The following is a 23,217-nucleotide window of genomic DNA, read 5'->3' as shown; positions in this document are numbered from 1 at the left end:
GTAATGTAAACTATTGACTGCTGGCAAGGAGTGGGAGCTCAGGGCAGGGAGCAGAGCTGGAAGAAGTCATCAATATTAATGGTATTTTTGCATGTATGTGTTACCGTGGGACAGGGATCAATTCCCTCAAATTACATTAGGATCTGCTGAGCTACTCCTCCTATGGAGGCAGCACCTGAGCTGCAGTTGCTCTGCACACAGAGGTCTCTGCTCCTGGTCCTGTGGCACAGCCCTGCTTGTGGCAGCTGCTCTTGGGAAGTGCCTTTTTCTGCCCTTTGAAATGACACAATTAAATACAGACATCCAGGATTGCACATTGGTTTTATTGCCATGGCAGAGGTGCAGGTACAGAGCTAAGCTTGCAGAAGACAGCTATCATTGTACTGCATTCTGATCCTGTATTGCTAATAAGAGCCCAAAGTCACACGTTTAAAGTGCTGATAATGCCCCGACCTTGAGATGACTGAATTTTTTTCGTCTGATTGTTCTAAAAGTTGTCTGACCTCTAAAAAAGACACAGCACCAGGTCTAGCTTTAATCTTACAGCCAGTATAAATATCTACAGTCCATAAAATAATTTCTAAATATTTACATACACCAAAAACTAACAAATGCTAAAAACACCGTTTCAGTATCCTCCTGTCGAGTCTACCACAGACCAGCAGCTGACACTGGAGTGTATGAAGAATCATTTTTAAAAAGTCTGAGGGCAGCTGCTATGACGTAGTGCTGAGCTGGATGAGGTTTTAACCAAGTCTCAGCTTGTGAAATACGTGGCTCTGCAGGTTGTTGCCTCGCAAGACCCAGAGGGATGCTGAATAATGCACACCTCTGTCTTCCATGGCAGTGTCAAGCAGCAGCAGGACAAGATGGGAGGCATGGATGTGTGGCTGTGCTCCAGCACAGGTTTCTAAACTGCAGAACAGGATGTCCTGGACTTCCAGACTAGTTCATTCTGCACCTGGACCCCTGTGAAAATGAAAAGCTGTCTTTCCTAATATTTAGGAGCACAAATACCTGTTCAGTGAGTAACAGCAGAGACAGCAGTATAAATATTAAGATATTTACAACATAAGTTAAAATGGTGGGGGTAGGGGTGCAGTTTAGAGAAGCTGGTGCTGTCCTCATAGCTGTAGCATTGTCTGACTGCTAGTAAGTCTGAGACAGAGGGAGAGGGCCCCTTAGGACTACTGACACCTCTTTGTAAAGCAGTCTGCAGGACAGTCACTCTTTCCTTTTAAGGAGGTGCAGAGATGAAAGCTCCTTTCTTCCAGTGTTGACTGTCCTTGCTGGCTTCAGGCTAGACTCCATTGGCACCAGCCTTGCTGCTCTGAGATGCCTCCAGTTTAGTCTGAGTGTAAAAGTTGCAGATTTTAGGCCATACCAATACAAAGGCTTCTTAAAATACTACAATATTTGCCTGAGATCAAAGCTCTTCAGGTTAAAGGAGCATTTTACTGTCGATAGAGCTCAGCCTGGACACCCAAACTTGCCTGAAGTGGACATCCTAAATCAAGATGTAAGCAGCTGTATTGCAATGTATTATTCACAGAAAGGAAAGAGTAATGGAAAAGGCAAGTTACTGTACATACATACATATATAAAGATACAGAAAGGCACTTAACACTGCACTGTTTCTGACTGAAGATGAGTCTATCCAAGTGTTTTAGAGCAGACTGCTAGGGAAGAGTACAAAGGGCACAGTGACAACTCCCTCCAATTTGCCTGGAGTCTGCCTCAATAACGTGTTGTGTTGTGTTGTGTTCAACAGCCCTCTGTGCAGCTCTGATCCACAATTTCTCCAGTCACTGCTGAGCTTAACATTCAGAACATCCTGTAGCACAAATTTCCACAGCTGGACTACAAGCTGTATGACAAACAAGCTACTTTCGAAAGCCTAAACATTCTGAAAAGCTTACCTCTTGTTGGAGTGGCTTAACTGGCACCTCTGAGACTGGTAATTTCTCTGTTGGCAGAGGTACAAACTCTTCATTCTTCGAGGAAAAAGGTAACTTTAAGTCACAGAACCTTCTTGGAAAACAAAGCTCTAGCTAGACCCCATACAGCCCCCTTCCTTGTCAGAACAAGGCTGTTCCCTGCAAGGCATCTTTGTGAAACCTATGCTATTTCCATATTTCTCCTACACTATTTAGTAGGGCTATTGTGAAAGTAGGGCTGACACCATATCCTCCTTTAGTTTTCTGTTGCTTTTATCAGATTGGACTAATACAAGGAATTCCCCTCAGCCTTGTGTTGAGAGCTCTGGCTTTGTAACCCTGGATGCATTTTGTCCTGGACAGTTCAGCCCATGTTTACTGGGACAGCTGAAAAGAAGCCACCTTCAACTAAGATAAATGAACCTGAGTTGAAGCTCACTTTGTGTTTTTGCTATTTTCTGACCTTTCTTCCCTGTGCAATGGGGGCAGGATCTACCAGGGTCTCCTGATCTTCAGGAATGGATGTCATCACTTCCTCAGTTTCACCTACCTAAGGAAGAATATAGAGCTCAGTACAGGCAGAATTTCAGTTCATTTGGAGGGTGGAAAAAAAAGGATTCATGTCACAATGCCTCACTTGTGTAATGGTTCAACCATTAACCTGAGAGCTTTATTCAAATAACTCACCTTATTTTCTGGAAGAGGTTGTGGCTTTACATCTATTAAGTACAAGGCACGTGAGAGCAGGAGCAGAGAAGGTGGAACATTCTCTTTTAAGTGCAGATCTAGCCACTGGGAAAAGAAAATTGGCTGCAAGTCAATGCTTATTTAGCAGTCTTTGTGCTTACAAGATCTTAGAGCTACCTTGAGTTTGGCTAATGAAGTTTTAAGCTACCACAATGAGAAAAGAGAGTTTTGATGACTTTGGAATACCTACGGAATGGACACTAGAGAGGAAGTTTCCTCTTTCCTTTGTATTTCAGATAAGCTGTAGATCATTCAGTACCTACAGCAATATCTGTAATCTGTTTGAATGTTTGTAGGAGACTGGTGTTAGCTCTACTAGAAGTTCTGGCTACTTCAGAAGCTTAAAACAATTTTTCCCCCATCCCAGTCTTTATTTTGCTTCTAACCAGCCACCCACAGCTCTTTGCTCTACAAAGTAACATGCATATTTCATGCTTTAGATCTCAGCTATGCAAGTCAGGATCCATTTAAAAACACTTGTAGGAATTCAAAGAGAAATCTGATTCTATTCCACGTGAACACTGCAGCATTCTGTCCCGGGTGAAACCTTACTGAATAACTAAACAGGAATCACTCACCTGTCTGAGCTGTTCCTTCAGCTGCTCCTCTGAGAGACCCAATGACCGCATTCCTCTGGCTCTGCATGCACTCTGCAGTTCAGACACACTTAAGCCATTGACTCCTTCCTTGGCAATCATCTGAAATGAAACGTTCCCATCTAGGCATACAGTAAGCCAAAACTTGATAAGCTTGAGGCTAAATAAATGTCTGTTTAGATAAGCGTGCATAAAGTCATTGCAAGGCAGAGGCAAGACAGTACTGACTTTCTGACCAATGAATTGTGTCCTTGAAAAATGACAGTATCCATCCAGCTACAGAGGATGAAAATGCTGGTCCAGATTTTTTTAAGTACGGAGAATTTCACTCTTATATGCAATCCTGCAGGCGGCCCTGAGAACTGTGAAGATTGCATGCTTTAAAGCTGAACCCACAGTTAGTCAGATATGTACTTCTGAAGGGGTCATTTCTTTGTAGGAAGAATCTCTCTACTCTTTCCTCTAAATCCCAGTAGGATTAACACCGTTTCAAATTACAGTTCCTATGGAATCATAAGATGTAGGCTAGAAGTGGCTTCTGGAGATCCCCAGTCCAACCTCCTATTCAAAACAGAGTTAGACTAGAAGTTGCTTTACACAGTTTGGATTTTTCCATTCCTCCATCTGTGCTGATTTCAACTTACTTCATCATCTGTCTTGATAGTCCTGAGCCTCAGCAGAAGCTGAAAGCGGAGCAGATTGTTGGTGCCAATGGGCTGCAGCTCCAGCAATTTGCAAAGTGCTACCAACTGCGGCCGTTCCAGGTGTTCCAGGGTCAGCTCATCCTCAAAAAGCTTGGAGAAGCTCACAATCTCTTGGGTGCTGGGTTTGTGGCCAGTGTGACGAATCTTTAATTAAAAAAAAAAAAAAAAAAAAAAAAAAAAAGCCAATCCAATTAAAACAAAATCCCACCTTCTGAATCCTTTTGCCCCTCTAAAGAATCCCTTTCTGTTTCTCACGCTGGCATTCCAGCCTCTCACTGGAAACAGAATGATAGAATTAAAAGGCACATTTTACCTGGTGCACATAGGAAGAGAACTGTTTTCCTTGTCCTGTATCTGCTTTGTTCCTTTTGGCCATCTCTGCAATGGTCTCTTGCAAGAACTTTGCTAATTCCAGCTTTGCGTTTAATTTCTTTTTCTGCTTTTCTTCCTTCATTTAAGGAAATAAAGCATAATTAGAACTTCCACTTGAAAATCAAAAGGGAGAGGGGTTGTAGGACAAAGATGAAATAAAACCCTTTGTGCTGTTGTATAGATGTCCTAACTAGACTGCTGGAATCTCTGAGAACAACACAAACCTTTTTTGACTCTGTCTCAAAAGTTGAGGGCAGCATTTCAGGAAAGAGTTTCAAGAACACTGGTAACAGAAACTCCATGAAGGGAACAATGATAAACACCAGGAAGGGAACCAGCCGGAAAAGATCTGCACAGGTCCTCAGCAACTGCACAAAGAAGAGCACAGCAGAAGCTATTATTCAGCTGGAGGGAAAAAAAAGAACTGTCCCAAAGAAGCACGGAAACCACGCGGTTAAATGTCTTCAGCTACAGAAAGCCTCTGAATACACCATTTTAGCAAGTTGTTGTTTGTATGTCTGCCACTTACCCTTCGTCTCTCTCTCCTAGTGAGAACCTGACCATGCAGCAGCCTCCACACCATCCTGGCAGCAACCTTAGTATCAATCCAGAGCAAATGGAACCCGTTGTAATAATGCTTCAGTTCACAGACAATTTTTTGGTGCCAGGATTTTTTCCCTACGGGGCTTTCTGTGCCTCGTGCTGCTGTTGGGGTGGGTGCAGCACTTTGGGTGGGTGCAGGCTGCTCCTGGGGCTCTTGGAGCACACAGGTGGATGTGTGGAACCATTGCACGGCTTCAGCTGCAGGGTGAGGCAGGCGGGGGTCCGGCTGTGCGCGGCGCTGGCGTTGTGAGGGACGTCCACAAGTCTGGTTTAAGTGCAAATCCACCAGTTGGACCAAAGCAATCGCTGGAGAGCACGGAGAGATGGAGTGCAGGAGGAGCTGGGAGCCTCTGGAAGCGGAGAGGTGGTTAAGAAAAGCACGGTGCTCTGTGGCTAAGCTGCCTGAACACCAATTTGTGTGCTTGGTGCCACAGCTTGTGAAAATAACCTCCCGGCTGCCTCAATGCCTGCAGCTCCGAGCACTGAGCAGTAGGTAAAGCACCGAAAACCCCAAGGCAACAACTTTAATTTAGCAGGAGGGCAACACGGGGCTTCTCACTGCTCCCAGGGAGAGCTTCCACGGGCTGCCAGGATCGCCTGAGCCACGGAGGGCAGAGCCGGGTGCCCTTTGTCCCCCCGTGCCCTCCGTCCCTCGGTGCTGAGGGCGCACACGGGTAGCTGCTGCGGCCGGCTGGGTGCTGAGCCCCCGCTGTGCGCTGTGCCAGCTGCAGAACCCATGAAATGAACCCAGCCCTGCGATCCCCGGTACCGAGGCTCCGTCCCCGCGAGGTCCGAGGCATGCACGCCTTACCTGGGCCTCAGCCTGGGCTTGGCCAGCGCCAGCAGCGCGCTCCAGCTGCGCAGTGCCATGATGCGGTGCCCCCGCCGCCCCCGCTCCCCGCCGGGCGTCCGGCCTCGGTCCGCCGGGGCGGTCCCATCGCGCCCTGCTCCCGACGCTCTAGCCCTGTAAGCGGAGCTCTATGGTTCCCTCCGCGTCGCGCCATAGCTTCGCGACACAACCTTTACGGCGGGAACCAATCAAAACGCAGGACACAACAGCGGAAGGGCGGGGGCGGGGCATGACCCGAGGTGACCCTGAAAGCGGCCTCTCATTGGCTGCGAGGGAAGTGGCGGTAAGGTTTAAGGGGCGGGCCTTAGCGGGTGACGTCACATGCGTGACGCCACGGCGAGGCGGTGGCGGGAAGTTGTGAGGTGAGGTATGGCGCTGCGGGGCGCGAAGGGCTGCGGCCTGCCTCCTTCTCTCAGCCTCGAGTCGCCCTGCAGGCGATCTCACAGCCGTGCGGAGCTGTGAGATCGTGCCTTTGGTGTCCTCACCTGCAGCAGCTGGGAGGCAGCGCCGGGTTCCTCACACGCCTTCAGGGCTGAGAGGAGGTTTGTGTGGAGCTGCGACCTGCTGGGGGTGCCAGCAGGCCCTGGGCGATGCCGTGTCAGCCTCACAAAGCATTCTGAACGAGGAACGGGTTTCTCTTATTGGGGTCAAGGCAGGTGAATGGTATTTAAGGTGAGAAATTGGGAAGGCTGGGTAAGAAGCACAACAGGGTGTGCAGCAGGGCTCTCATTATTGCCTCAGTGTTGCCCGTTGGTTGAAAAGCACGTTGCCCATAAGGGCTGGCCTTCAGCTCCTTTAAATTCTGGGGATAAAAGCTCTCTGCCATTAATCTACGTTCTCTATTACTGTCAAAACCACTCCTGCGTTGTTAGTGCCACACAGCAGTACAGTTTGGATCCTGATTGTGATTTAAGCATCATAAGGGAAGTGTCCAGGACTTCTTTCTGAGTGAAGGAGGGTTGGGTGCTCCTGTTTTTAAGGAGAGCCAAGCAGACCTGCTCCCACGCTTAGGAGCTCTGTGTGTGATTTGAGGCACGGCTCCTGGAAGCAATTACCCAGCTTTATTTAAAGCAGAACATTCTTCAGGGAGAACGCAGCACCTCTTTGATTGCTGAAGATCATTGTTTTCTCTCTGGCTTATTGTAAAGCACTGCATTGTGTGTCATAGGAGGAATGCTGGGCCTGGTGCTGATGGAACTGCAGTTTTGTGTAGGTCTGAGCTGCTCAGGAGGAGCCCTGTGAGCAGGAGCGCAGTGTCTGGGAAGAGGCAAAGCCCAGAGAGCCCCGAGGGCTGGAGGGGAGCAAAAAGCTCGTTCTAAGCATTGTGCTGAGCTGATGGCAGGGGCTGCTGGGTACAGTCAGTGCAGGCTGAACAGCGATCCCGATAAGCATCTCTAATTACTTGTAAGTACATGTTCTTCTCCCAGCAGCTGTTTGTACCTTCCTTGTAGTCCCTGCACACAGCGTGAGTAAAGAATGTGTGCTTAAGCAACAGTTCTGTGTTCACAGCTTGTAATCATTTCTTCTGCTAGCAGGCAGAGGTTATCATCTCTCGCTAACTTTTGCTTTCTCCTCGATTATAATGAGTTAAAACTTGCTCTAGCCCTGTGTGTAGTTGCTTATCCATCAGGTCATTTCAAAACAATAGTGAAAACTGTCAGGAAGAGGAAGAAATGGTGTGAAAGAAGGCAGAATGGGAGAAAAATGAAGGAAAACAGGAATTCCCGTCAGTATGTTGCTTAGTTGTCAAAAAGATGCAGGAAAAAATACATTTTCATCCCTGACTACCTCAGCTGCAAGAACGTCAGTACCCCCTCAGTAATATAAGCAGTTTGAGCTGCAACATTTAGAGAAGACTTGAGAAAAAGAGAGGGCTTTTTTAGGTCACCTCCATTTCTGATGGCTTATTGCATTTAAGAAGGAGCAGATTTGCCTTTTAAGTTCACTTTATTACAGCAATTACCCCCTTACCCCACCCCCAAGCACAAGAGAGAAGCACCTCATTATTGTGGGCTCTGGGCCTCAGGGTCTGGGCAGTGCTGTGAGTTTGGAAATCGTTGCTCAGTCTTTGCTCAGTGACTCGTGAAGCTCCTCTCCCTTCAGTTTCCTCTTTCATGTTGGATCATGCCTCTCTTGCTACCCAATGCATTGTGTTTTACTGTCTGATATTTTTCCTCTGCTAACAGACGTTTGACTATCTTTCCATCTTATTTACTTTCTGTTCCCTTGTGCTTTTCTTGCTTTCCTTTTTTATTTTTTTTTTTTGCGCTGCGGGAAAGATTTATTGTGCATAGTTGGGCTGTGTTTTCTTCCATGGAAAAAGAAAAAAGATTTTGGGACTTTGGAGGAAGCGAATTAATTGCGAGTGCTTAATTTTTCAGCCAAATTAGGATTAGGAGCTGTTGAAGACGATGACTTTTTCTTTCTCCATCCAACCCACATGCCAGACCTCAAGAGATCAACCCAGAATCGTGAAGGCACGCTGGAATCTCCCCAGCAGAACTGGTGTTTGTTTGCCAGGCCTCGTTACCATCCAGTAGTAGTAATTAAATGCATCTCAGCTGCTGTGCTGGTTTTGCAGCACAGATGAGTGACACGATGGGCTGCTGTGCTTCCAGCCGGGCTGATGGCGAGTGTGCCCTCACAGAGAGCAGGCTGCTGTTGGGCTGCAGGGTTTGCACGGGCAGAGAGCGGGCTGCTGTTGAATCGATAGGGGCTGATGCTCGCGCAGAACGCTGCGGCAGGACTACAGCCCCCGTGATGCTTTGCGGCGGGCGCCGCTCTGGGCGGCCAATGGGGAGCAGAGGGGCGGTGGCGACGCGCGCATGCGCGGAGGCGCCGGCCGGTGGGGGGGGAGGAGGCGGAGGGCGCGGAGCGGGGCCGGGACGCGGGCCCAGCGGCACGGAGCGCCGCCTTCCCCCGCCGCCAGCGGTCGCCCGCGCCCCGCCGAGCGCCTCCCCTTGGCCGCCGCGCCGGCTGGGAGCGGGCGGTGGGGGGGCGGGCGGCCTCCCGGGGCGGAGCCCGGCGCCAGCGGCGGGGGCGCGGAAATCGAGGCCGGGGCTCCGTCGGGCCTGCCGTGCGGGAGGAGGCGGGCGGGCCTCCGCCGCCCCCGCCGCCGGCCTTTGTCTCCGCTGGGCTCGGAGGACGCGGCGGGGGCAGTTAGAATGGAACAGATTGAAGGTGAGGGAGGCGGGGGCGGCCCGAGCCGTTCGTTCGGGCTTTTAAAGGGTCCGCGGCCGCCATGTTTGCTGCTGCCGGCGCTGCGGCGCGGCCCCGGGGCGGGAGGGGACGGGAGGCGGTGGGCGGCGGACGCGGGGCCCGGCTGCACCGCGCGCTGCCGCCCCCGAGCGGCCCCGGGTTCGAGGCTGCGGTCGTGCCTTACCCGGAGATCCGGGCCCTGCGCTGCTCTCCGGTCCGGCCGTGCTTCCCGGGAGCTGTCAGGGCGGCCTGAAGCTCTTCAGTAGAGATTTCAGCGATAACTTCGTTCTGTGTGTGCTGAACCGGAGGCAGCGTGCGATCGCAGCTGTAGGAAGAGGTTGTAGTTTGTCCTGGTGCCCGTTCCCGTCTTCCCGTGGCTGGTAGGGATGCATGGAGAATGTTGTGGTGGTTTGGATACATTGGTGTTCTTAAAGAGCTGCTCGAAAGGAGGTTGCTCCAGCAAGCAGGTGTGTGCTGTGTGAGCTCAGACGGGGTGGTGATCAAGGAGTGCATCTTTTGGTTCCATACAACTGTTGTGCATTTCTCAGTTCTGCAGCTTTGCCTCACTTTGAAGCGGTACACATGAGATGCATTACAGCTATTGTGTTGGCTTTGTTGTGTGACACGTCACTGTTCTTGCAATGTTTGGAATTGACAAGGGTCTGACTTTGGTTTTATGTGAACAACAGCTTTTGAGCCTCCTCAAAGAACAAAAGAGTTTCTTCCATGTTCTCATTTCAACCCTGAGGCTCCCAAAACCAAATGACTACACTAAACTCAGCTTACTGCTTTTTTAGTACATAGGATTTTTACTGCTGCCCTCCGAGTTGCTTCTTTCCATTTCCTCGTGGGAAACTTGTTAAGAGCTGCTTTATCAAAACCATATGACAGAGATGACTGTTTCTTCTGGCACTTAGAGCCCTTAGAAAGGTACGCAGGGAAGTGATCAGCCTTACCACATGCTTTAAAACACTGAGGCAAGTTTGTCAAGAGGCCTCTGATTCACCATCTAGTCTCTGCTGGCACAGGCCCACTGAAGGCAGGAGGAATCCCCAGGCTGCAGTTCTCTTTGCTAATGAATCTGCATGCAGCTGAAAGCTGGGCCTTGTCCTAATGGATGGAAGTAAAAGTTTACGCCTGTGGTTTTTGGGGTGTTCAGAACAAAGTGGGACAAAGCAGACTACAGATACAGGATGCAGAAATGTGAATTTTACTTCTGCCTATAATCCGTATCATTTGAACACTGCAGGAGAGTATTTTGAATGGAAGTGTGGAAATGTGACAGAATTCATCTTCCATCGCTCAAACCCAACGACCTGGTCTGTTTCAGCCCAGCAGCTGTGTTTGTAAACATAGCAGTGAGCATGTGCTGGGGTGGCTGCTGCGTGGAGCTTTGAGAGGAGCAGTGCCAGCACAGCGCAGATGCAGGCACGCACTGGAATGGAACAGTGCAGAAAATGAGAGTGAATGCGTCTGGTGACTCAGGTAATTAAGGGGCTGTAGGACACGAGCAGATCTGAGAATCTTTCTGATTATATATGTGCAGAGAGGAGCTTGATTGTTGCAGGCTTGGTTGTGCAGGCAGCCTGGAACTTCTGCTTTCAAGGCTGTGACAGAAAGCCCAGCTCAGGCTGACGAGGCAGTGGCACATAGGGCTGACTCAAAGTGCTGCTTGTGGTTGTTGGTGAGCCAGCAGGACAGCTTCTGTTCTCAGAGCAGACATTCCACATCTCTGCGTAGCGCCCAGTCTTTAATGCTTCAAATTCAACAATGCCTGAAATTCAACAACTCCTGAACCACTTTTAGGCAGGGTTATCTGCACGGTGCTTGTCAGCAGAGTGTAACCTTAATTCAGAAAAGATTTATGGAAACTGTTGAAAGTTTTTGCGTGCCATGCTGTTTTTCTTATCAGTGCGTGCAGCCCCCACTTATTGCTGTGGGGCCTCGTCAGCAGGTGCCTGCTGCCTCTCCTTGGTTTGGTGGCACAGAGAAATGTCCCTGTGTCCAACTTGTGGCCCACTGTGATTGGCTGAAACCCCTTCCTTTGGAGATGGTCCTTTTCGGGGCTGCTTTGGTTGCTGATAGGTAGCAGTGGGATTTTCTGATGCTTGGGAGTTTCCTTTGTGTGCTGCATACTGACCCAATCCTTTCTCGCTTGTTTTCGAGCTCTTTCTGATTGAGCAATAATACAGTGAGTAGATGCACGTCTGTGTGTTTTGTGGGCAAGCCCACAAGTTGCTGTGTTTTATACAAACCCGCAGAACTCTTTTTGGAAGGATGAAAAACTTCCTTGAGTAATAAATAAATGTGATGAGCAGCATTCAGAACGGTTTGGTCGTGTCAGATGGCAGCTATTCTCCAGCATGGTAGCAGCATCTCAGAACGTTGTTTTCTAAGGAAATGCAAAATGCTCATCACAAAAACAGCTTTCGCTTGCTGTGCTTGTTGGTGGAACACTGAGCTCAGAGGGACTCCCAGTGTCAGCCCATGACTGCTGGAATGTGTGCAGCAGAGCTTTCTGAGCAGCACTCAGCGGATGGGCAGCGAAACACACAGTGTTGGGTATAAGGAAATGTATTGTAGGAGCTGTGCTGGGCTGACCCAATTCACCTTGCAGTGAAACCTTTCTTTTGTTTACTTTTTTCTTCAGATTCTTTGCATTCTGACTCTCCTGCAGGCAACATGAAAGCACTTACACGAGCAGAGCCGTGTGCAGTCTGCATTTGTGAACAGCCTGCAGTTCCCTTATCAGTGACAGGTCCTGTTTTCCTTCTTGCTGGGAAAGGACACATGGGGAGTGCTGGCTGCACGGTTCTGGGGAGCAAACTCTTGTTCTCTCATTAGTAAATTAAATTGCAGTGTTGAAGGTATCTCTGTTTCTAAATTCTTTTCCAATACTACTAAAAAGTATCCACTTCGTACCTGAATTGCTTGAAATAATTATGTTGTATTCTTATCTTTTGGCCCACTTCCAGCATCGTATCAGGGCGATTCCTATTGCAGGTTGTATTTAGAAGCTAAATGTTTACATGGGGCATCTGATAATGTAACAGTTGTGCCACTGAGGAAGATGTACACTGCCTGAAATGCTTTGCTGTGAGCTGAACGCACAGAACTGCAAATTGCCTTCTCTTGTGTTTTTAGGCAGTGCTCTGTTAAGAAGTGCTCAGGAGAGCCAGACCCAGGCTGTTGGTGGTATTCTGTGGACAGTGGTACGTTCTTTGCATTGCAGCATTTGAGTGACTTCTACTTAGTAATCCTTTCTGAGGTTTAAATTCTGATTCTGACGTGTTTAGGTTTCGTTGTGTTGTTATCAGTGGCTGCAGGTTTGCTCTGACGGTCCAGCCTCAGAAATGAGCAGGCTGATACAGAGATGTGGAAAGGGAGAAGGGTGGGAAAAGCTGGGTGTGTTATGGTGGTGACAGAACAGGACTGGGGAGGAGGAAGCTCTTGGTGTTGTAAGCTCTGCAGGAGGAGAAGAACTGTTTGGGCTTTAAGGCTTGAGAGGAGCTTCTGCAGCCCGCACAGAATGAAGCAGGTGTAGAAATTGTCCCCATTGAGAAACATTGACTGGAATCAAGGTCTGTTTTTATGCAGGTGAGCTCCAGAAAAGCAGTGCTTAAAGAAAAGGAAGTTTATGTGTATGTATTTACTGACTCCTCCTAAATCCAATTTAAGTGGCATTCGGAAGTTTGCAAGCCACAAGTTTTTTTTAGGTAACAAGATAAAGTGCATTGATAGCTTCCCATGCACACACCCCCTGCAGTTTGTGCCTGCGGAGGCTGGTGACAGCTCTGGGACCTGTTCCAGCCCTAAATGCCCTGTGAAGGATGATACAGGGAGCTCCTCCCTGCACCATGGGCAGACTTTGACCTGAGGGCTCTGTGTGCAGGAGATAAGGGCCAGGCACTGTCGTGCAGGCTTTGAATTCTGTCAGTGTTGCATCTGAGTCTCATTTCCCATCACTTGGGTGAGATGGCTTTAAGGAAATGTTAGCAGGGAGCTTCTGCTTCTCAATGCAAACTGCAGTTGTGCTGCTGTACCTTATGTCAGCCCTTCTGAGCAAAGTAAGCTGTCCTGGCAGCAGGATTCCTCGGCTGTGTGTGGGTAAGGGCTCCTGCTGGCTGTGTTGATCAGGTATTGCATCACTGCCTAGCTCTGGTGTGGTGGTGGCTGAAATGCTGCACGGCATGGCTTGGTTTATAGCCCATCATTGAAAGTGTGGATGGTCTTACAAGAAAAAGCAGAGTTGCCAGTGTAATGGGAACAGTCTTATTTAACAGGTAAGGGGTAGGGCAGCGTTGCTGATTTAAGGACAGGAAGGCTGGTGAGGTTCTCTGGTTCTGGCGATGTTGGCCAGGTGAGGATTAGTTGTGCAGAGAGGTCCTTCTTTGTTTTCCCCTCTTTACTCCATGGCATATTTGCTGCTTAGTGGAGCTGTGCTGTGTGCTGAGACGAGCAGCATTTTTTGGCATCAGACACTGTGAGGACAAAGGACTTGCACCAGGGAAAATGTCCTCTAAAGGCAGTGGGATTCTTTCTCAAGGAAGAGATGCAGAGTGTGTTACTGCTATTTTATAATATGTATCATCCAGCAGAACCCAAAACATCTCAAGTTTCCATTCTTAGTCTGACTTAGCAGCAGCAAAATATAAAGCATGATTATACTGACATAAAGCACGGTGTGTTTTTAGTGAAGCACAGCATTCTGAATGGTGTCCTGTTTGATATTCTGGTCCTTAGTTCTAAACTCGATGGGTGATTGTACTTTTGGAGTGTTTGGATAGCAGACAGTGAATTAGTTCTTCTTTAAAACGAAAACAAAACTTGAAAATTGATCCATTCTAAACTTTCTTAAAGCATTTCTGCTTTGTTCATCCAGCACTGGATGTGCCTGGTGACTGAAGCACAGTCGCAGGTTTGTAAGGCGAGTTGTTGGGTTTTTTGAGGTATTTAAAAAGAAAGAAATTGATTCTGATTTTAGTAACGAAAAAAGCCTAGGGTGAAACTTCTTCCTAGTGGGAGAAATCTGTTGTTTGCTTTTCGGTTTGGCAGATGTAAAGGAGCAATTAATTTGTAGATAGTACAAACAGTTCCACTTCCTCTTCCTAGAATGGGTGGTGGTGGTTTGAGGCTGGCTGACCCTGATAGGCAGTGCTGCTCACCACGTGTGTCCCTCCCATCAGCAGCAGCACTTCTTGTTGGCTTTTGTGGCTGATAAGCAGAGAGCAGCTGGGGAAAAAGATGGTTTTAGTGCCACGAGATTTAAAAGTTGCTGCAATTAGCAAATATTGCTGCGTAGCATTGTGCTGTTGGGTTGTTTCCCTAAATCACTTCACTGTGGGGACAGGTGTGCCTGTGGTTGATAGCACTGGGCAGCAAGGATGGACACAAACGTGAGTATCGTTCAAGGACGAAGCTGGCAAAGCATTTGTAACAAAATTCTGATCAAATCCTTTTGCTGTTGCAACTTCAGGGTATTGAGATGCGCTGTAAGGTAAGAATTAAACGTGGGGGGTAGGGGAGTACGTGCAGATTGTAATAAGTACAAAATGGGTTGTGTCAGTGTCATTTCAAACCCTGACCAGAAGGACATAGTAACCCTCCTTTGTGCCTGCACAGGGATGGGATAAAAAACACAAAGCTGTATTTACTTTGGAAGGGCTAAACTGACCTTGCAAATTTGTATTTCTTAGCTGTAGTTTGAGTCACTGTATGTTTCTCCTTCTTGAACACTGAGGTTATTACCACACTTTGAGCCAGTAGCTGAGCTTTCAGAATCAAACCTTTATAGTGTTAGAACCCCACATGTTTGATATTAGGAAAATAACTGTCCCCAGGCAAGCTCTTCTCTGCCTTTTTGTTGAGAGAAGGGGTGGGGAGGGTCGTCCTGAGGCTGTCACATCATCTCCCAGTGGTCCCAGCATAGGGAGGATCCATGGCTCTGGTCCCCAGCTGCCTGACGGGCTGCTTGTGGCCCCACTTTGCGGCAGCATGGAGGGGGAGGAAGTTGTTTCTCTGTTGTTTGGGGGATCCTTGTGGATGGAAGCACATCAGAGCATTGCTTCCTGGTGCCTCGCTAGGGAGGCTGAGGGGATGGTCTGAATTTTAGCACTGTTTTTCTGACTTTGCAGCTGTTGGGCTCATAATCTTCTTAGTGTTTGGAGGTGCTTATCTTGATTCCTGAAGTGTACTGGGGGGGAAAAAAGGAAGAAGTGGATGTGTCAAATAAAAAAAAGTGTTCTGCAACAATGAGTAAATAGGTAAATAGTTTTTTTTTTCCTTCACATTCTGTAATACCAGTCTTCTTTAAATGCATGAGTGGAGAGGGGGGAATTGGTCGTTACATTTGCTTTCTCTCAACATTTTAATTTGCTCAATTATCATTTTTACACTGACTGAACTCCTTTTCCCCCTGACTCTAGGCCCTATGAGAAAAAGGGAAAGCTAAGGATGCTGGAGCAGAACAATGGATTTCTCTTTCTCTTTCATGCAAGGGATCATGGGAAACACAATTCAGCAACCACCTCAGCTCATTGACTCAGCCAACATCCGCCAGGAGGATGCCTTTGATGCCAGCAGTGACATTGCTGAAGATGGTGGACAGACACCATACGAAGCTGCCCTACAGCAAGGCTTTCAGTACCCAACACCCACGGCGGAGGATCTGCCCCCCATTGCTAACGGCTACCCGGCCACCATCAACGTGTACGAACCTCAAGCCAAATTCCAGACGTACAGTCAATATCCCAATGGTTCTGCCAATGGTTTTGGTACAGTTAGAAACTTTAGTCCCCCAGAGTATTACCACGTGGAAAACTCGAATGCGAGGCCACACGAAGTTCTGGAAAAGCCTTCCCCTCCGCAGCCACCCCCACCACCACCTTCAGTTTCACAGACGGTGATTCCAAAGAAGACTGGCTCACCAGAAATCAAACTAAAAATAACCAAAACTATCCAGAACGGCAGGGAATTGTTTGAGTCCTCTCTTTGTGGGGACCTTTTAAATGAAGTACAAGCGAGTGAGTATGCTAAGGCAAAACATGAAGGGAGAAAAGAGAAAAGGAAAAAAAGTAGCAAGCATGACTCTTCCCGATCGGAAGAGCGCAAGTCGCACAAAATTCCAAAATTAGAACCAGAGGAACAAAATGTAAGTGTGATAATAGCTTCAACCATCTGTATGCCTGGTATTGTTGGTGGAGTATGCTTCTTCAGCAGTGTTTTTTCCTCTCTTCTGGGTCTATGTGTGATTAGATATAAGTTTGATGATTTTCGTGTTGTGTTTTTAACATGATGTTGGTAATGCGGTCTCTGCAAATAACCAACACGCAGTGGGACTTGTCACATTTCTGTGGATATCCTTCATCAGTCCTTCCCTGCTTCTCTGAGGCTGCACATTTATTAAGCTGGAAGGTTATTTGGGTTTACTATCTGTATGTTTTTCTGTTGCTTGTTAAAGCAGAACCTTGTTCTCTGCAGGGGTGGGAAGGGTGTTTTCTGGATGGCAGGGCTACTTTGAAGTTGGAATAAGGAATCATCACACTTGGTTTTTGGGCTTGTGGTTGCTTTTCTCCTTGCTATGTATTTTTCCTGTTTGTTTTCATTCGTGTGCTTGTTTTGGTTTTACTGGCCCTTTATGCTGTTGGTGTTTATTTTCCTTTTTTCCTTTTCATTGTTCCCATTTCCTAGAGACCAAATGAGAGGCTTAGCATGCTGTCTGAAAGGCCAAGAGAAGATGCAGTGTTGGAGGAAGCCCCGGTTAGTACATTACTCATCAACACTTTCTGGTTTATCACTGTTTTTCTACCAATTATACCATGGCTTCTTTAGTTTGTCAGATAAATGAGCCACCATTTCCTTGAAGTGCTTTTTAGTTGCTGTTGTGTCAGAGTCTCTCTTTTGCCATATTTATTGTCTTATTTTCTCCTAAAAGCAACATTCTTTATCAAGTTACAGAGGAGACCTTTATTTCTGATTTTCTGTCGTGGGGTTTTTTTGTTTGTTTGTTTAGGATTGTTGGTGTTTGTGTTTTGTTTTTTTTTTCCACTGTTGTTGTCTTGTTTTATCAGTGACTGCTGTGTGTAAATCCGAGCTGTTAAGCTTGTCTTGTTCTCTCTAGGTGCAGCAGTTCTTGCCTTCTCTTCCAACACAAGCCAGCCATGACATCAAGTTTCAGGTTGGCGATCTGGTTTGGTCCAAGGTGGGAACATACCCATGGTGGCCTTGCATGGTTTCATGTGATCCACAGCTTGATGTTCATACCAAAATCAATACAAGAGGTAAGGGAGAAAGGTCACTGCCAGAATACATCAGGTGTCTCTGGTTGTTTCTGCACTAAAAGAAAATCTCATCTTTCAATTTCCTTTGTGGGATGGAGTCTGCTGGTGCGTGTGCTAAACAGGGCTATTACTGTAATGCATAAAAATAGTGCCTTTAAAATTACCTCCACAAAGGAGCCTATGCAAACCAGGTGTGAGCACTTTTCTGAAGTCAGTATGTTTATGAGAAGACATCTGGTAAGTCTGAGAACATCCAGTGTGGGCAGGGTGCATTTATCTTCCCATCCTGAACTACTCTGAGTCTAGGCCTGTCTTATTTCTGAACTTTCCAAACTAACCTTGGTATTTCCAACTGCAGCAATTGAGCGGTGCGGAGGAGGAAAGTGTAAACTAAACCAAAAGAAGCATTCATAAAACTGCTTACTAGCATTTTTCAATTTCAGGTGCCCGTGAATACCATGTTCAGTTTTTTAGCAACCAGCCAGAACGGGCGTGGGTGCACGAGAAGCGAGTTCGGGAGTACAAAGGACACAAACAATACGAGCAGTTATTGGCAGAGGCTGCTAAGCAAGCCAGCAACCATTCTGAGAAACAGAAGGTATGATGAACACTAATTGTGGAGAGGGGTATCTGCGGTGCCTGTGAAAGTGAAACTCGTGGGGGCAGTTCTGAAACAGCAGTGCTTTATTGTGTAAAGGGTTGTCTGCATTTTGCTGGCAGAAGTGTTACTCGTGGAGGTAGCTAAAAAATGTTACCCTGCTCCTTCTTTTCCGCTGAGGAGTTTGATAGCTCAACTTTGTTCCTTGTGACAGCTGTCAGCCTGGGCGAGGAGGTGACTTTACATCTTTGTGAGAATATTAAATAAAAGTAGGATCTGTGTGTTCACTTTTAACCGCTTTTCTGTGTAGACGGAGAACTTAAGTCAGTAGTTATGCTAATCAGAGTACTGTTGTGGAAGGAGAAGGATTTGTATGGAAAAATACAGAGGATTTAAAATGTAGATAAACTAGGTTTCATCTCATAGCAGAATCTGGACTTTGAATGCTGTCTGCTCTTGTCTTTCCTGAGTTTATAGATCAGGGCAGGCACTTTCAGTGGTGATGGTCATTCAATCCAACCACTGTCTGCTCATATTCCGAGCACGGGGTTCGCTGTCTACCTTTCAAATGTATCCCGTAAATGGAAAGCAAACTTATATCTGTTGCCTTAGAGATGTAGGGACCCTCAGGATGCTTCAGTGTAATTAGCAGCTTGTCTTTGTTCCTTAAGATTCGCAAACCAAGGCCACAAAGAGAGCGTGCTCAGTGGGATATTGGTATTGCCCACGCTGAGAAAGCGTTGAAAATGACTCGGGAAGAAAGGATAGAACAATACACCTTCATTTATATAGACAAAGAGCCAGAGGAGGTTTTGTCAAAAGCCAAAAAGACTGCTGCTTCTAAATCGGAGACCAAGAAGAACCGGCGTCCAAAGCCAGCGTTGAACACCCAGGCAGAGCATGGCAATGTGATAACAGGATCACCTTCCAGTGCAGAGCTGCGAAGGCAGAGCCAACGGAGGCAGTCGAGTGCGGAAGAGGAGGAGCCACCACCTGTGAAAATTGCATGGAAAACAGCTGCAGCTAGAAAATCCTTACCAGCCTCGATAACCATGCACAACTTGGATCTTCAAAAATGTAACATGTCTCCGGTTGTTAAAATTGAACAGGTTTTTGCTCTTCAAAATGCTGCTGGGGATGGAAAACTCATCGATCAGTTTGTTTATTCCACTAAGGTATGTACTTTGTGCAGTGACTCCTTTTCTCGTAAGTTATTCCAAGTTTTTCTTGTTGTGGAGCTTAAAGCAGCACTTGCCATACTTTCACAGTGCACGTTTCTTTGGTTGGAGAGATGAAATCTGACATAAGACAGGATGCTCCAACAGTCTTCTGTTGCATTCAGCTTTTAATTTCAATGCATCCCAAAGCCTCTGGCTGTGACTGTATTGACTGCTGGCCAAGGAGCTCCCTGCAGACGGTCACATTTGCTGATGAGATGTTCAAAATACTGAAGCTGTTTAATTCTAGTTGAAATAACAGAGCAATTCTCTGAAAACCTTAAAAATCAGTTTATTTGGGGAAAGCAGATGAAATTACAAAAGTGTTACTTAAAGTATTGAGAACTAATTATTACATTTTGCATAACAGACTTCTAAAATGAGTTCTGCCTCCTAGCTTCCTTCAGGTGCACAGCAGCTTCTCGCAGTCAGTGTAAGGAAAAGGTTTAGGACTATTTCTCTGCCTCCTTCTTCTGCCTCTCTACCTGGAGAGTATTTATTTCATCCTAAGCATTATAGAGAAGGTAATGTTTAGAAAAGTCGCTGGATTTTTTTTTTTCCTTGTATATAAGGGGAGATGGAGAGGGATGGAAAGCTTTGCAAAGAAGCAGTTCAGTAGTATAGATCACATGTGTTGCATTGAAGGGTTTCTGTTCTGACTGCAGATAGATTAGTATGCCTGGAAGCCATAATGCATTGAAGTAGGCTGACAAAATCTTTTTGTATTGTGTTGTTGGTTTGTTTTTTTTTCCTAAGGGAGTTGGTAACAAAGCAGAAATAAGCGTCAAAGGACAAGAGAAGCTTAATTCTTCATCCAGTCAGAGGAATGAAAAAGCAACGTGCAATGTGCAAAACGCATCCTCTCCTGAAACAACTTCTGGGTCAGCAGGTAGGCAAAGTGCAGGGGCTTTGAATTTTAACAGTCTGGCATTTAAATTCACATGTGAAAACTGGCATTTTCTTGTTAGATACAAATGATTTTGAACGTCTTTTCATTTACGTTATAGCTCTACCAAACACAGTACACGATGAGGCCAGGTGTTTGAGGAGCACAGGATGTCTTTCTGATGCACTTCAGCTGGTTAAGCCTCTGAACTTTCAGCCCTTGCAGCTTGCAGTATCCAAGTCAAATTATTAGAAGGCTGGATGCCTTGTGGGGAGCAGATGGCAAGTTGTTTTAGAAGACAGGACAGCATAGTAGGCATGTGTTAGAGTATTGTAATGGCTTTTGGCACTGCGTGTAAAATATGACAGTGGAGATCAAAAGAAGACAATCTGGAGGTGACATAATTTAGCAAGGAATGGTTTTGAAATGTGCTGGGTGCTTTACCAAACTTTGCTGATGAATTTCATTATGACCTTTGTAGAGGACAGTGTTTTTTGTTTTGTTTTTTTCCCCTAACTGCTTCAGCTCACTCCAGCAGCAGAATGATGCAGTGCTTGGTTCTGAAGGTGTTTTAGGGGCCCCATCATAAAACGATGATATTTTTGAAGTACTGTCTGAGGAAAACCACTGAAGCGAATAATGAAACTTGAGACTGAAAAGGGAGAGCCTGGAACAAGCTTTTTGCAGCCTAATTTGTAGTACAGTAGTAGAGAAGAATGAGAGGAAAAACGGACTGAGTGCTTCCTAGATTTGGAACAGAAAACCAGTGGTGTTTTTTTTTTGTTTTGATTCTGAGGAATAGCTAATGGGAATTTATCCAAACGGTTTTATCTCCTCCCCACCAGCAGGAATTTCATTCAGCAGTGTGTTCTCTCAGCATCATCAGAAGGAGGCACGTATCCCTCTGGAGAGCAAATGGAAGTTCCTGAAAAGATGTAGTTCAGATCTTTCTAAACCAAGAGATTTTCAGGTTCCTTCAGTCCCTGTAGTGTCTTCTGTTTTTCATCATTTTTGTACAGTCCATTAGCTATTGCTTGTTTGCTAGTGTGCTAGTAGTGATAGCCTTGGTTATAGCCTCAAACAGTTGTACATTAGGTGTGTAGAAGTGAATTTTTAGGTTGCAGAAGAGCATGCTGAGTTGCTGTCGTAGCAGGATGAGCAAATGCTCGTGATACGGACCAAAAAAACACCCTAAAAAAGTGGTGGACTCATTGCAGTTAAAACACACAAAAAGGAACCCAACCACAAAACATGCTGGGAAAATCTTGTGAAGTTACTTGGTGTCACTTCTGCTTTAACTGTTTGTATTTTCTGGATATAAATGAGTCTCCAGGTCAAACGCCTCAGTGGTCAGCATTGGTGGGAACAGTTTCCTCTGCATACTTACTGCAGTTTCTGTACTTCCTTAGCCTTTAGGTAAGCTTATTTAGTATCTGCTGTGTTCTGGGCTGTGTAGGGCTTCACAGTGCAGGCTGAGCAGACCAGATGTTCTGGTGTGAGTGGGATTTCCCAGTGTGAGCGGGGTTTCCTGTGCTGGTTTTGGCAGTGGTTCTTTTTTCCAATTTTAGTTGCTATAGTTGCTTCAGCTTTTTGAAACACTTGTGACTTCGGTTGCCTTATAGCTAGAGAGGTGATCTCTGTTTTGTTTTCCTTGGAACTAAAAGCTTCACCTTCACAGTGGCTCTTCAGATGGAGGGGTTGGTGAGAATTCTGAGCCTCTCGTTTTTTCACTTCTATAGCTTTTTGGAAATGTAAAACTCCACCTGATAACACCTGCTACAGTGCATGGGCTTTCCTTCTGTACACACTAAAGCATGCAGTCACTTTCAAAGCTGTTCCCAAAGTCCAGACAGTTGTTGGTCGCCTCTCATGGAACATAACTACAAAGTCCTTTTTTCAGATTTAAGGTCACTGGAGTTTCAGGGTGCCTTTATGTTAAATATTTTACAGAATGACTTTGGGAATCCTTAATAATAACCTGCAGTTAGATATACAGAATTCTATAGTGCTGGGAGAATAATTTTGTAACCTGAAAGCTGCTACCAAGAGAACAACCGTGAGAATTCATAGTGCCTCTGGTTTCCACCTACAGCTGGAACAGGATTGACCTAACCTTGTCAGGGTGAGGTAGAGTGCTGGGCTGAAACCTGTCCTGAAACTCTGGATCAAAGCAGACACGCAGATGGGGTAGGAGCATTGTGGAGGTGATGTGCTGCATCCTTGGAGAGCAGGGACAGGAAAAAAGTGCCTGTTACTTTGATTGATAGTGAGTTTAATATTGGCTGAAGGCAATAACTTGAGAGTTTCTTCTCTGATACAGGGCTTGCATCTTAATTCTGTTTTCACAGTGAGGCAGCACGGGGAGGAAAGGCATGATGGATTAAATCAAATCTCTGGTCACAGTTGCCCAAACTGACTTTCAGCTGCTTCAAAGAATTTCAGCCTAATGCAGAGGTGACAAAAGACTTCTGGCTTCAGTGTTGAGATCCAGAACTATTCTGGATGTCTCTCATTGCAGCCAGAAGTTACACTGCTGCTTCTGTAGGTAAAACACCCAAACTGAAAACCAAGAATAATGCTTCATAAAAGCTGTGAAATGTCAAACTTCAGCTCTCTGTTAAAGAGCTCCAAGTGTCAAAAACAAACAAACAAACTGTACGTGGGATCAGATGCTGTGTACCTGTTTCACAATATGACCTTTTTGGAGATACTGTAGCATAGAGGGATCTTCTGAATTCACCTGTTTTTAAAAAAAAAAAAGTAATTCATACTTTCTCTTGAAATATCATAATCACTGCCATTAATCCGAGTTTCTTTTCTGTAGTAATAGTTCTCAAAAGCTTAGTTTTTGCTTTCATTAATTGCAGTAATGCATGGTGATTGTGCTGCTTCTGTGCTTTCTGTTGAGCATTTAGATTTCGTAGTGATAGCACATGCAATAGAGGGGTTCTTGCTTTACTGTTCTGTGGTAGCCAGAGTCCTGGGTGAAGGCTCACACCCCTGTAGGGCACACAGCTATCTGTGGGAATGAAAACTTGGAACCTGATTTTTGCATCTTCGGTTTCTGGCTTGTTTTAGTTGAAGAAATTGATTGTGGCTGCCTTCCATAAATACCAAAATATGGACTGTTTGGTTAAAAATTAACCAGAGCGAAGACTGAGAGGTGTGTTTTGAAAATCCATTCCCTTGACCTGGATGCCAGCTTGTTATTTTGTACTGTCACCAATGCT

At 46.3% G+C, this 23,217-nt stretch overlaps 2 protein-coding genes across 11 annotated transcripts in view; one reads left to right on the top strand and one right to left on the bottom strand.

The window, feature by feature from the left end:
* Positions 1-302: 302 nt before the first annotated feature.
* Positions 303-6,005, bottom strand: LETM2 (leucine zipper and EF-hand containing transmembrane protein 2). 6 transcript variants are annotated; one of them, XM_010723126.4, is made up of 10 exons: positions 5,771-6,005; positions 4,886-5,309; positions 4,581-4,724; positions 4,298-4,432; positions 3,925-4,128; positions 3,263-3,382; positions 2,625-2,729; positions 2,401-2,487; positions 1,920-1,994; positions 303-1,351 (listed from the first exon to the last, which is right to left on the bottom strand). In XM_010723126.4, the coding sequence occupies exons 1-10, from the start codon at positions 5,827-5,829 to the stop codon at positions 1,301-1,303; spliced, it is 1,404 nt and encodes a 467-aa protein (XP_010721428.2). In that variant the 5' UTR covers positions 5,830-6,005; the 3' UTR covers positions 303-1,300. The 6 variants fall into 6 exon arrangements, with proteins under 6 accessions (XP_010721428.2, XP_010721429.2, XP_085099071.1 ...); XM_010723127.3 differs by having other exon boundaries at positions 303-969; XM_085242945.1 differs by having other exon boundaries at positions 303-961.
* Positions 6,006-8,631: 2,626 nt separating this feature from the next.
* NSD3 (nuclear receptor binding SET domain protein 3) overlaps positions 8,632-23,217 on the top strand; it is a 34,431-nt gene continuing 19,845 nt past the window's right edge. For 2 of the 5 annotated variants that reach the window (XM_085242937.1, XM_085242934.1), the window contains exons 1-7: positions 8,632-8,989; positions 15,433-16,157; positions 16,697-16,765; positions 17,127-17,286; positions 17,730-17,884; positions 18,556-19,059; positions 19,858-19,990. In XM_085242937.1, coding sequence (XP_085099063.1) covers positions 15,477-16,157; positions 16,697-16,765; positions 17,127-17,286; positions 17,730-17,884; positions 18,556-19,059; positions 19,858-19,990 — 1,702 coding nt within the window. In that variant the 5' untranslated portion in view covers positions 8,632-8,989; positions 15,433-15,476. Of the gene's footprint in view, positions 8,990-10,256; positions 10,493-12,151; positions 12,220-13,163; positions 14,404-15,432; positions 16,158-16,696; positions 16,766-17,126; positions 17,287-17,729; positions 17,885-18,555; positions 19,060-19,857; positions 19,991-23,217 lie in introns of those variants that run through there. The other 3 variants (XM_085242936.1, XM_085242935.1, XM_003212459.5) reach the window with 3 other exon arrangements.

Source organism: Meleagris gallopavo, chromosome 24, assembly GCF_905368555.1.
Source record: "Meleagris gallopavo chromosome 24, MGAL_WU_HG_1.1, whole genome shotgun sequence".
NCBI classification, from domain to species: domain Eukaryota; kingdom Metazoa; phylum Chordata; class Aves; order Galliformes; family Phasianidae; genus Meleagris; species Meleagris gallopavo.
This window is presented reverse-complemented; position numbering and strand designations above follow the sequence as displayed.